General features: G+C 37.1%; 1 protein-coding gene across 3 annotated transcripts in view; it reads left to right on the top strand.

Annotated features, from left to right (window-relative positions):
• REXO5 (RNA exonuclease 5) overlaps nt 1-13,300 on the top strand; it is a 47,460-nt gene that overhangs the window by 8,663 nt on the left and 25,497 nt on the right. For all 3 annotated transcript variants that reach the window (XM_060285734.2, XM_030871397.2, XM_030871396.3), the window contains 8 exons: nt 2,432-2,575; nt 4,903-4,991; nt 5,946-6,061; nt 7,524-7,662; nt 7,805-7,899; nt 8,838-8,940; nt 11,547-11,650; nt 12,398-12,518. In XM_060285734.2, coding sequence (XP_060141717.1) covers nt 2,432-2,575; nt 4,903-4,991; nt 5,946-6,061; nt 7,524-7,662; nt 7,805-7,899; nt 8,838-8,940; nt 11,547-11,650; nt 12,398-12,518 — 911 coding nt within the window. The remainder of the gene's footprint in view (nt 1-2,431; nt 2,576-4,902; nt 4,992-5,945; nt 6,062-7,523; nt 7,663-7,804; nt 7,900-8,837; nt 8,941-11,546; nt 11,651-12,397; nt 12,519-13,300) is intronic.

The raw sequence follows: 13,300 nt of genomic DNA, 5'->3' as shown, positions 1-13,300 counted from the left end.
AGGTAAAGACATTGAGCTGTAAAAGAAAGGATGTAATCAGAAAAAAGAAATTGATGTGACTGAAGAATATAGATTGTTGAGGATGATTAGGGGGTGGAGATGGAATAAGAGGGCGGGTAGTGGTGAGAGATGAGGCTTAGGGGTAGGTTAAAGCTTTGTCTTGCAGGCTGTAAATGCTATGCTAAGGACTTTGGATTTTATCCTGTAAGCATTGAGGAGCTAGAGGGTTATAGCTACTTCTCTGTCCTCCTAAGGATTTTGCTTCATTTTCCCAACCTAAATAAATATCGAAGTCCCCAAGATATAGTCCATATACTTTGATCTTTCTTCAGTTCTCTTTTGAAATATTCATCTGTTCTTCCCCAGTTTATCCATCACTCTTCTGTGGATAACTCCTCTGTCTTTAGGTTTGATATCCCAAACTCCAGGCCTGCATTTTCAACTGCCTGCTGGATGTTGCTACCTGGATACTCCACTGTACCCTCAATCATAGCATATATAAAAGCATTTTTCTCATCCCTAAATAACAGACTCCCAACTTCAAATCCCCTTTTCTGTTGGTACTGTTTTTCTCTAAGCCACCAGTATTGAATTTTAGAATTACTTTTCTTTTGGCTCCCCATACCCAATCTTCATGGCTCATTCCCTTTGCTATTAAGAACCTATTCAAATGTTACTTTATCAGAGAGACCTTCCCTGGTTATAAAATATATGACATTAACCCTTTTCCTGCCCCAGCACTCCCTTTCCTCCTTTTTCTCCTTTACTTTTCTCCATAGTCCTTATCCTCACCTGCTATATTATGTGTTTGTTTGTTTATTGTCCATTTTCCCAACTAGAATTTAAGATCACCTAGAATTTAAGAGAATTTTGTTGATTTTGTTCATTGGGGAATCTACTGGCTAGAGCAATACCAGGCATATAATAAGTACTCAGTAAATATTTTGTTGACTGAACTGAATTACTCTGTCACTATGCTCTACCAGTTTTTCCTTTTTTTAAAAAAAATATTTATTTGTTTGCGCTGGGTCTTAGTTGCGGTTTGTGGGCTCCTTAGTTGTGGCAGGTGGGCTCCTTTAGTTGTGGCTTGGGAGCTCCTTAGTTGTGGCGTGAGAACTCTTAGTTGAGGCATGCATGTGGGATCTAGTTCCCTGACCAGGGATCGAACCCAGGCCCCCTACATTGGGAGTGCAGTCTTAACCCGCGCCCCCTGCATTGGGAGCCAACAGGGAAGTCCCTCTACCAGTTTTTCTTGTGTAATGTTTCTTTCTTATAACCTTTTTCCTCCCTCCATCATCTTAATCCAGACTCTTTTTTTTTTTGCCATTTCTCATTTCTCTCTCTACTTCATTTTCCACATATCTTTGAGGTTGATCTTTCTTAAAGTACTGTTTGGTTATGCCACTTCCCTTCTCAGGAACTTTCTGTTGCTCCACCTTATATATGAAATGATGGACTAAAATTCAAACTCTTGAGCCTGGCATTCGCAGTGGTCTACAATTCACTTTTATCCTCCTCTTTCAACCTTGTTTCTTATACTGCTCTTCTACAAAGACCTTTTTTTCTCCCCGACTGGTCTAGTCACTACCATACCAAGTTTGCTTTGTACATTTCTATCTTACCTGGGATGCCCTCTTTCCTTACTTCTGATTCTTTGGCATTCTTGTTTGCAAGGACCAGGCACTCACTGAGGCCACCTTAAGTGAGAGGGTATTATTTGAAGGACATGTGGACTAGAAAGTCATCAAGAATCTAAATGCCTCTGGTGAAGAGCTGTTCTCCATCCCTTTCATGGCATCTTAGCTTCTTTGTTTTCTGTTCTAACCGGTGTGTTCTCCTTATTTCCTAGTTCAGTTCTGGAAGCAAGCAATCTGATCAGCTTAGCTAATTACCCTTGTCCCTTTTGAGCATGTCTTGACAAGGAATATCAAGTCACTGGTCAGTTTATAGATAGCTCCCTCTTTAGCCAAGTCCCCACTCTTAATCCAATCAGTAACGAGCCCTACTTAAAGAACCAGCACCCCTGCTGGTGCTTGAGCCAGGTGGTTAGGGGTGCAGTAGATTTAGCTAGAATGGGCTATTAGGAGTGGCAGACACTGTAACGGACTGGTCTAATACACCAAATATCTGAATTCTGCCTTTTCTTTAAGACTCAGCTAATCTTTTCTTCTCTTGAACCATATCTAACCATCTCAGCCAGTATATTCTCCCTTTCCCTTTTATAGCTTTTATTATTGTAACCCATTTGAGACTTATTTTCTCTTTGTGTTCTTTATAAGTGTATGAGAGTGCAAGCTCCTTTAAAGTTGGGGCTGGGTCTTAAAAATCTTTTGATCTTCATCATGCTTACCCTATACAACATTAAAAGGACATGTCCTCTGAGGGCTGTTAAACACAGATTCTAACATATGTATGATTGTCCTTGTTTCAGGGTCTTTACCTTCTTCCAGCTCAGAAGTCAGCATCAACCTGCAGAATGACCCCATCGTTAAAAAGTATGGCTCTAAGAAAGTAAGCTTGACCAGATGCCTTCTCACAAAGGAGGAAATGAAAACATATCACTTTCCGTTACAAGGTTGGTTTAGATTTAACCTGATGTTGGTAACAATGGAAGAATATCTATCAGTTTATTTAAAAATATTCCTGTTGAAAGTTCATTTTTATGGGCTGCTTTCCAAGTGATTTATTCCATCTTCTACTAAAGAGGAAATACTTTCAGTGCAATGTTTCCTAAAGTGTAGGATGTGTACCATTATTGATTTTAGGTAGTACATGAACATGACCTTAAATATTGTGGGAAAATTATTCCTTTTTCATTTTTCTTTCATTCCTTAGTATATTGAAAAGAAGTCAATATGTCTTTAAAACTTTAACACTTCTCTGGTACTTCTAATCCTCCTCCCACCCATCCCACCCCCATTTTCTTTAATAAATAGGACAAGTCTAGGCTCAGAGCCTTGGTCTGTTATGTAGCATGAACTTAATAAAAATCCTTTGATTTATTACCTCTTAATCACAGCAGTCATGTTAAAATTCCTTAAAAAAAAAAAAAAGCCCTATTGAGTTATGATTAACCTACCATTCAGTTCATCCATTTAAAGTATACAATTTCAGTAGTTTCTAGTATGTTTACAGAGTTTTTCAACCATCACTACAATCAATTTAGAACATGTTCATCACCCCAAAAGAAACCCTGTACTATTGTTTCCCCCCAGTGCCCTTTAGCCCTAGGCAACTACTAATTACTTTCTGTTAATAGATTTACCTATTGTGAATATAAATGGAATCATACAATATGTGGTCTTTTGTAACTGGCTTCTTTCACTTAGCATCAAATTTTCAAGGGTCATCCGTGTTGTAGCATGTATCATTACTTCATTTATTTTCATTCTAATGATATTCCATGTATGGTTATACATTTTATTTATCCAGTCATCAGTTGATGACATTTGGGTTGTTTCCACCTCGGGGATGTTATGAATAATGCTACTTTGAATATTCAGATACAAGTTTTTGTGTGGACATATGTTTTCATTTTTCTTGAGTATATACCTAGGAGTAGAACTGCTAGATCCTATAGTAACTCTATGTTTAACCTTTAAGGAACTATCAGACTGTTTTACAAAGCAGGTGCACCATTTTACATTCCCCCCAGCAATGTATAAGGGTTCCAATTTCTGTACATCCTTACCAACACTTGCTATGCTCTGCCTTTTTGATTATACCCATCCTAGTGTGTGTGAAGTAGTATCTCATTGTGATTTTCGTTTGCATTTCTCTGATGGCTGATGATATTGAGCATCTTTTTATATGCTTATTGGCCATTTGTATATTTTTTCAGATCCTTTGTCTGTTTCTTAATTGGGCTGTCTTTGGGGAGTTAATAGTTCATATATCATAGTATTGCCATGAGGATTAATTGAGTTAATGTACAAAACGAGCTTAGCATGGGGCACATAGTGCTTTAAAAAGTTATTCTTTGTTATTATTGGTACTAATAATATAGATAAGGAGGGCAGCAAGTATAATGTCTCCAGGATTTGGGGGTACTCCTTTCTGGTCTAGACTGTATTTTGGTTCTTTTAATTGTAATCAGTTGGAAATTTCAGGGTACTGTGACATAGGAACTGGTCAAAGCTTTTCATACTCCCCTTAGTTTCTTGTCAAATAAGATCTAGGTATTACCTTTACTGTTTCAGCCTCTGTCTGAAGGTAGGAATCTTCAATGATTCAGACACTTTTGGGCCTCTGAAGTGAATGTGCCTGGTTACTGACTTAGGGTACACAATGGAAGGGATACCTTAAGCCTATATCTGAGCCTCTGTAGGGAATTTTCAGGCTATGATTCCAGAAAATGAGGCACGTTTCTAAAGAGAGATCTTGGAGAAATTTTAAGGGTAGAGTTGAGTACAAGAGTGCATATGGTGAATGTTAAACATTCTGCCTACCATGAAATCCTTTTAGATCTCTGCTATGGTGGAATCTCATTCCTACTTTTTCTTGTTTTATTTAGGAAAGAAAGATGCCACATGCAGTCATTTGCATACTTTATTCATCCTTCCTTAGTGCCTATATGGGAAAGGTCCAGTGACTTTGGATTTAGCCACAATTTAATTATAATTTCTAATAAGGAGGAAAAAATTGTTACTTGGTAACTGCAAGGAAGTCTAGGCCCTAGTATCTCCACTAACAGCAGCCTACATTATTCTCCCAAAATGTAAAAATGAGTAGATGGAGAAAAAATTAAGGACAGAAATTGTCTTATTTAATTTTATATTTCAAGTGTCTAACATAGAGAAGGTCCCCACAAATGTGGTATCTCAGTTTCCCCTGGATAAATACAGGAGTAATTTTTACCATTTCTAGTTCTAAAGGCAAATATTTTATTCCTTTTCCTCCTAGGTTTTCCTGACTGTGAAAACTTTGTGCCTATAAAATGTTGTGGTTCTATAACCAACAGTAGTCCTCTCTTTGGGCTTGACTGTGAAATGGTAAGTACTACTTTTGATTTTTCAGCTGGAGTGTTGCAAGCTAGGGTCTAGTTTTCTTGAGTGCGTTCAGTTCTAGTATTCAGTTTAAATAACTGAAAGTAGACCCATTTAATTACATTTTAGAAAAATTGGATCTTTACTCCAGGATGAGAAATAAATATCACATAAGTTTTCTAACTAGTTGATATATTTAATCTAATTTTTGAATATTACTAGAAGTTGATTGCTTCTGTCTTTTGAACAAGTGTTTTGTTGTTATTGCCTTGAAGACTTTGCCTGAATTACCATTGGTTTGGCTTAGTTTTACGCGTTTAAGATCAGAAGTAGGATTTTCCTGCTTAAGCTCCCCTTGTGTTTTACTTTGTCTAATTAGTAAGTCTCCTTCCAGAGGCAGTGTATCCCCTCTCACTTAGTACTCAAGTAACAGTTTCTCGACACTGAACAGAGTGGCTAAGAGCTAAGGATTTGGAGTCTGTCGTATCAGGTTGTGTATCCTGGCCTTGCCTGTCACCTTGGACAAATTCCCTAATTCTCCCTCTGTGAAGCAGGGATAATATTAGGGGCTACTTCATGGGGTTATTATGAGGTGGTATATAAAATGCTTAGTATTGTGTTAGATAATAGAGTGTGCTAATAAAAATTATTTTTTTGGTACTTAGCATAATACTGGGTTGTAGTACACAGTAAATAGTACAATTATAATTGATGTTATTATTTCTGTCCCTCTCGGGCACATCCTTCCCAGAGAAATTGTACTGTGTTGGTTACTTTAAGTGTAATGTTCAGCAGCCTGCTTAGCTTTAATTTCATTCATATTGGATTCTCTAGTCAGCAAAAGGCTGTGCCATTGTCGCAGAGTAGATTAGAGTAGGTGGCAGTTGATGTAGTCTTGAATAATGAGAGGAAGCAAGAGTTTCCACGGGTTAGCAGCCTATCTACATCCTGGTCTTTCAGTGCCTGACATCCAAGGGGCGAGAACTAACACGCATCTCACTGGTTGCTGAAGGAGGCTGCTGTGTTATGGATGAACTTGTTAAACCTGACAACAAGATTGTGGACTACCTCACCAGGTATTTTTCACCCTGCCTCCAGCTCGCTAGAGTGGAATGAGACTTAACAGGAATAGCCTGTAGCTTCTGTTTAGTTAGGTATTACCTACTTATTTATTATCAAAGAAAAGGCTGGGGTGCCACAACTAGAAATTTTAATACTGAAGTTACACAATATTGGTGTATAATGCTCTTAACCTTTCTTGCTCTCTAATCTTCCTGTGACCTAGGTCACCAGAATATTATCTTCCTTGTCATAGAATCTGACAGTTGTAATCGTTACCTAGTAACTGCCAAACAGCTTTGCTGTCTGATGAGACACCATCTGAAAAATCTGTAAATCATCTTCTGGCAGTCAGATGATTTTAGAGCTTAATCTGCCTTGACCTCAGAAACCAAAACAAAACTAAGTGTTTCCACAACAGAAATTGGAAGCTCAAAAAATTTTCTCTGTCTTTCCGAAGATTAGCAAGTAATTTCAGAATGTACACACTACAGTAATTAGGCAAAGAAAAGCCAGTGAAACATTACCGTTGCTGCCCATTGTAGTTGCACCTATCAATTCATGCTTACTTAGGCACAGAGAGGCCATGATGGTGATAAAGACTCCTGTTGGCCGACATGACAATTAGACAGTATTTTTAAGGAACAGTCGTATGTGACAAAGATGTATGTATAAGGGTATTTGTCATACTGTTGCAGAAACATGGGAATATGAATGAAAGTAGGGGGTTGGTTAGAATGTTATATTCATCTAATGGAGTACTAACCATTTAAAAGGATGTGCTGAAATAGATTTATTGATGTGAAAACTTGTTCATGATATATAGCACATGTTATGATCATATTATAAAGTAGCATAGGCATTATGATTCCTTTTTTTTGGGCCATACCATGTGGCTTGCGGGATCTTAGTTTCCTGACCAGGGATTGAACCCAGGCCCATGGCAGTGAAAGCATGGAGTCCTAACCACTGGACTGCCAGGGAATACCCATGATTATAAAAATGAAACATATACATGAATACATATGTATCAAAAAATATGATACAATATTTACTAAAGTGTAAAAAATGATCTCTGGGTGGTGGGATTATGGGCAGGTTATTTATTTTTATTTTTATTTATTTTTTTTGCGGTATGTGGGCCTCTCACTGTTGTGGCCTCTCCTGTTGCGGAGCACAGGCTACAGACGCGCAGGCTCAACAGCCATGGCTCACGGGCCCAGCCGCTCCACGGCATGTGGGATCTTCCCGGACCGGGGCATGAACCTGTCCCCTGCATCGGCAGGCGGACTCTCAACCACTGTGCCACCAGGGAAGCCTGGCAGTTTTTAATTTCTTCTTTGTTATTTGATTTTCAACCTTGTTACACTGAGCATTTATTAATTTTTTATTTTTTAAAATATTCTTTTTGAAATGACTTTCGGGGGAGGAAAGCTTATTAATATCCTGGTCTGTCCATTTCTCTTTTTTTATTGAAAGTTTCTCAGGAATCACAAAGAAGATTCTTAACCCAGTGACAACCAAACTCAAAGATGTACAGAGACAGTTAAAAGCACTGCTTCCTCCCAACGCTGTGTTAGTGGGCCACTCCTTAGACTTAGATCTCAGAGCACTGAAAGTGAGTATCTGATTTAGGACTTAGTTTATCTAGCATATGTGCCTGTTTCATTAATCTCAGATCTAAAGCCTTCTGTCCCCCAACCCACCTGTTTTTTCCTTCAGCATAGGATGCTACTCATTCTATTCTCTTTCCTTCTCAGATGATACATCCATATGTTATTGATACATCATTGCTTTATGTCAGAGAGCAGGGCAGAAGATTTAAGCTCAAGTTCTTAGCCAAAGTTATTTTGGGGTAGGTTTGTTTGCATATTATAATATTGTCCTGATAGACTGGACATAAGTTAGAATATTGTATCTTATTTAATGCATATTGCAACATTCAGCCTCTCTCCTTTCCTTCTTAGTTTATAAACATTATTATGAATTCTGAGATCCTAACTTCAGAGAGAATTATGACTCAGAAATGAAAAAACTGTGGGAATACAAAAAGGAGTTGCATTCATAGCTGAAGGTTGATGGATAGAACTAGACAGAGAAGAGGCAGAAAAGTTACCCAAAATTTCAAAACAGCGTTCCTATATTGAATGTATCATGTACAAACACATATTGTACAAAGATATTCATTATAGTATGATTTAAAATAGCCCAAAAGAATTCAGATATTCTACAGGACTAGTTAAATAAATTATGGTTATCTGCGTGACTAATACTTTGTTAGATCTTTATGTGCTAATAAGGGGACCTCTAAGATGCTACTGAGAACAAAATGGAGATGCAGAACAAGATGCGTAGATACTGAGATATTGATTGATGTAGATTAGATTTAGATATATCTATAGACATAAACATATGTATTTTTTAAGATTTTAAAAAACAAAGGATTTTTAAATATATAATAGACACTTGTATATAATAGAAAATTTCTGGAAGGTAACTTTAAAACAACAGCTACGTCTAAAAAGTGAGACAAGGGGTTGGTTGGGGAGTGGACCAGAGACTTTTTATTGAGTAGCCTTTGATGATATGCTTGCTGTAAACAAAGCCATTCCTGATCATTCTGTACCCTCAGTACCTTTCAGGTCCTGGCACTAAGTAATAAAGGAATCTTGATTGTGACTCAAATCTAATTACTAGAATGCTGAAATTCTACATGTAGCCAGAATATTTGGTATGAAAGACTCTATCATTAAAAATGCTCCCAGTTATGTCAATTTTACCTTGACTTTCCAGGAAGGATATACAGTGTCCAGATAGGTTTGGTCATGATGCCACAGAAGATGCTAGAACAGCCCTTGAATTGGCTCGGTATTTCCTCAAATATGGCCCAAAGAAGGTTAGTACCTTTGCTTTCCTTAAAATTATGAGACTAGAACAGAGTCACAGACCACCATATCCTGCTGTTACCTTTCTTTACAAAAATGGCAGTGTAATTCAAGGTGAACATGTATTTGAAATTAAGACCTGTATCACTAGCATCATGTAGTGGTTAAATATGTCGTCTCTGAAGTTGGGCTTCCTTGTTTTTAAATAGGTCTGGCTGTATGCTATCTAGGGCAATTTCTCTGATCAACTTTAGTTTCCAGATCTGTAACATGGTAGCACACTTCTCTGGGATATTGGTGAGGGTAAATGAGATATTATGTAGTATAAAGCTCTTAGCACAGTGCCATGAATATATTAAGCACCATAATGTGGTGTTAATCATTGTAGCTGAGGGACTTCCCTGGTGGTCCAGTGGTGAAGACTCTGTACTTCCACTGCAGGGCGCACGGGTTTGATCCCTGGTTGAGGAACTAAAGATCCCGCATGCCACTTTTAATTCATTGTAGCTGATGCTAATAATTGTGATAATTATAAAAATCTAGATAGATTTTTGCTCTCTTGGGGTGTGAGTAGCATATCATTGTTTCAAAAGCAGTTCAGTGGGCCTGGATTAAAACAGCACATAAAGGAGGCATTGAAGAGGATGTAGTTTCTGACAGACTGTGTTATAACACATTCTAACCTATTAGATTGTCCCATTGTGTGATATTTTCTAGCATGACCCCATTATGAAATAAATGGTAGTCCATATAGAATAATAAAAAGCCAGAATAGTATTTTGTGTCATGGTGATAGAAAGACATTGTAAAATATCTTATGCGGCTTGTGAGTAATGGCCAACATTCACTGAGATCTTACGAAGTGTACTATTCTAAAATGCTTTATATACATTATCTTATCCTTATAACAACTCTGTAAGTTAACTATTGATATTATTATATATATGATCATTCAGAGGTTTTGAAAGGTTAATAACTTATTGAGGGTCCTACAATTAGAGGCAGAACCAGGATTCAAACCAGGGTCTGTCAGATTCTAAAGCCTGTCTTTGCTTTACATGAGGAATTAGCAAACCTTTTCTGTAAAGGCCAAACAGTAAATATTTTAGGCTCTACAGACCATACTGTCTCTATCACAGCTACTCAACTTGCTGTTGGTAGTGCAAAAGCAGCTATAACAGTATGTCAGTAAAAGGACACAGCTGTGTGCCAGTAAAACTTTATTTACAAAAAACTGACATTGGGCTGGACTTGATCCAATGACTGTAATATGCCAACCCCTGCTCTAAACCACTGCACTGAGGTTCTAAAAACTTGGTCTCAGGACCCATTTATCCTCAAAGAGCTTTTGTTTTTGTGGGTCATATCTATCAATATTTACCATATTAGAAATTACATATGAGAAAAATTATATTTACTAATTTGTTGAAAATATTTTTAAAAATCATTACATGTTAACATAAAAAATGTACTTTTATGGAAAAAAGCATTTTCAAAAAAATTAATGGGAAGAGTGTCATTGTTTTACATATTTTGCAAATCTCTTTAATGTCTAGCTACTAAGCTCCTGTTAAGGAGACTAGTGACTCTCTCATATCTGCTTTTACGTCCAATCTGTTGTGTTATATAGTTGGAGAAGACAGGACCTTGCAAACTTCCCCCTGAAAGGGTCTCTGGAACCCCTAGGAGTTCTCAAGCCACACTTTGAGAACAGTTGCATTTTGTTATGCTGCCACTTGATTTCCAGGAAAAATTGCATCTCACTTGAGTAAAATCTCAGGAAATCTGAATTAAGGATGGACTTTAGTTAATAATAAGATACCAGAAAAGAATCTAAAAAAGAGTGGATATATGTATATGTATAACTGATTTGCTTTGCTGTACAGCAGAAACTAACACAACATTGTAAATCAACTATACTCCAATAAAAAATTTTAAAAAGAAAAAAAATAACATATCAATAGTGGTTCATTAATTGTGTCAAATACACCATACTAATTAAGATAGTAATAATAGTTGAAAATGGCAGTTGGATATATGTGGGAACTCTGTACTGTCTTTGTAGTTTTTCTGCAAATCTAAAATGATTCTAAGTAAAAAAAATATCTGTATCTCTACACATCAGAACTCCCAAATGGGCTCCCACTTAATGGAAAGAGAATAAACTAGAATACTTTTCATGATTTTGTGTTAGTCCAATAAAGTCTTTTTTTCATATTGCCATGAAAGCCATTCTTTTATAATTTCCAAAAGTTGCATGTTTGCAGAGAAGTAAGTTTTAAGTGACTTTGGAATGAATCATGAGCCAAAATTGCCATTGCTTTTCACTTAGCCCTACTTGGCCCTTTCCCATATTCATGTCACAACATCAGCAGCTGGTAACAGATTGCCATTCTTGGCTAAGCAGCCAGAAACCATCTGGTAACTATTGAACCCAGCCTGGGACTGTGGCAACAGCAAAGTCACTGTCTACAGAAACAGAGCACACCACTTGAGTGGGTTTTTCTTGGATTTTGGGGGGGTTGGGGTGTTTTTTTGTTTGTTTGGTTTCTTTTTTTTTTTAGCCTCAAATACTTTGCAAGATATTAAATGATTTTACCACTTTATTTTCCTTCAGATTGCAGAACTAAATCTGGAGGCACTAGCTAGTCACCAAGAACTAGAAGCAGCAGGCCTAGAGCCGAGAAATACAGCAGAAGTAGTGCAGCAGCTAAACACAAGGTAATATTTTTCAGTTCTAAATGGTCGCAAAGACAAATGGAGTATCTGGTTTCTTATTTAATAACAAAACCTGGAATATTTTTTTCCTCTTTTGAGTCTATTGAGAAATATTTACCAATAATATGAGTAACATTCTTCCATTAGAAAAACCATGGATGGAAAAATACCACGTACTGCCCTAAATAGCATCTGTTTTTCTAATTTTCTGAATCTATTGATTGGTCTTAAAATAACTCACTTTACAAAAAAAGTAAGACATTGAAATACATTGAACTAAGTGGCATTAGGGGAGATGATAGACTAGTGAGTATTTTGATTAGAAGAGTCGGCTATAGCCTTGATGTATTGCCCAGATTGGGAAAAAGACAAACAAAAAACAGACTCAGAAGAGGTTTGTCTCTATACCATAGTAAACGTTTCAGATCCTTAGAATCTAGCCTAAATTTTGGTAAAGAGTTTTGAGTATATTTTTTGTTTATCCTTCCTTTCCCTAAATGTAGAACAACAATGTTCAATATGATTTCTGTAATGGTGGAAATGTTCTATATCTTTGCTGTCCAAAAAGGTCCATACATGTAGACCTTATAGTACATGTGACTAGTGCAATTAAGGAACTGAATTTTTATTTTAATTTAAATAACCACACATTGCTAATGGCTACCAGGTTAGACAGTGCAAGTATAGAGAAGTAATTCTTGGGTTAGGGAAAACTGTTGTTCCTACCTGATCTCTTCTCCTTCTGTACAGTGTTTTAGAATGCTTGGACTCAGTGGGCCAGAAGCTGCTTTTCTTGACTCGGGAGGCAGATGCTACTGAACTTTCTTCTTCCCAAAACTGTCAAACTATTAAGTGCTTGTCAAATAAAGAGGTGAGTGACCCAGTATCTCTTTGAAGGTTGCATTCAGAGTAGAGGGTAATGTAACCCTTTGCAACCCATGCAAGTATCAAGCTTTTTTTCATCAGCAACTTTAGCTACCATTAGCCAGTCTGGCTTCTATCTCAAATTTTGTGTGGAGCACTTTTAGTCTCAGTTACCCCATAGGAGCAGAACTGTCAGCTGCCAGTGTCTGTTTCCAGATTCCAGCAGGCCTGTAGCTTTGGCCTTGCACACCACTTTGAATTTCTATTCTTTTTTCTGGTTCATGGAGATGTTTATCTTGGTTTTTAGCCTGACTATATTTTTTTGGTTTTCCTATATATATATATATATATTTTATATTTTACCTATCATTGCTATGTGTGTATAGCAGAAGGGATGCATCAAAGCATGGACTTACGTCATCTTGTTCAGAGGCTCTGTAATTTTTTTTAAGCATTTTATTTGGAAATAATTTCAAACTTACAGGAAACTTGCATGAATGGTGGAATATCTGTATACCTTCTATGTAGATTCATCTTCTGTTAATACTCTGCCTCATTTGCTTTATTAGTTGTGTGTGTGCTGGGTTGCTCCTGCACTTTTTACACTTTCTCGCTCTCTCTTCCTATGTCTATATGACATTTCAGTTTTTAGTTTCCTTTAGTCTGGAACCATTCCTCAATCTTTCTTTGTCTCATGACATTGGTAATTTCATTTTGGGTTTCCTCATGATTAGATTCAGGTTATGCCACAACAAGAGGCATATGTTGTCCGTCTGTCCCTCTCTTCTG

Source organism: Globicephala melas, chromosome 15, assembly GCF_963455315.2.
Source record: "Globicephala melas chromosome 15, mGloMel1.2, whole genome shotgun sequence".
Taxonomy (NCBI): domain Eukaryota; kingdom Metazoa; phylum Chordata; class Mammalia; order Artiodactyla; family Delphinidae; genus Globicephala; species Globicephala melas.
The sequence above is the reverse complement of the archived record's forward strand: the minus strand, read 5'-3'. Positions and strand labels throughout refer to the sequence as shown.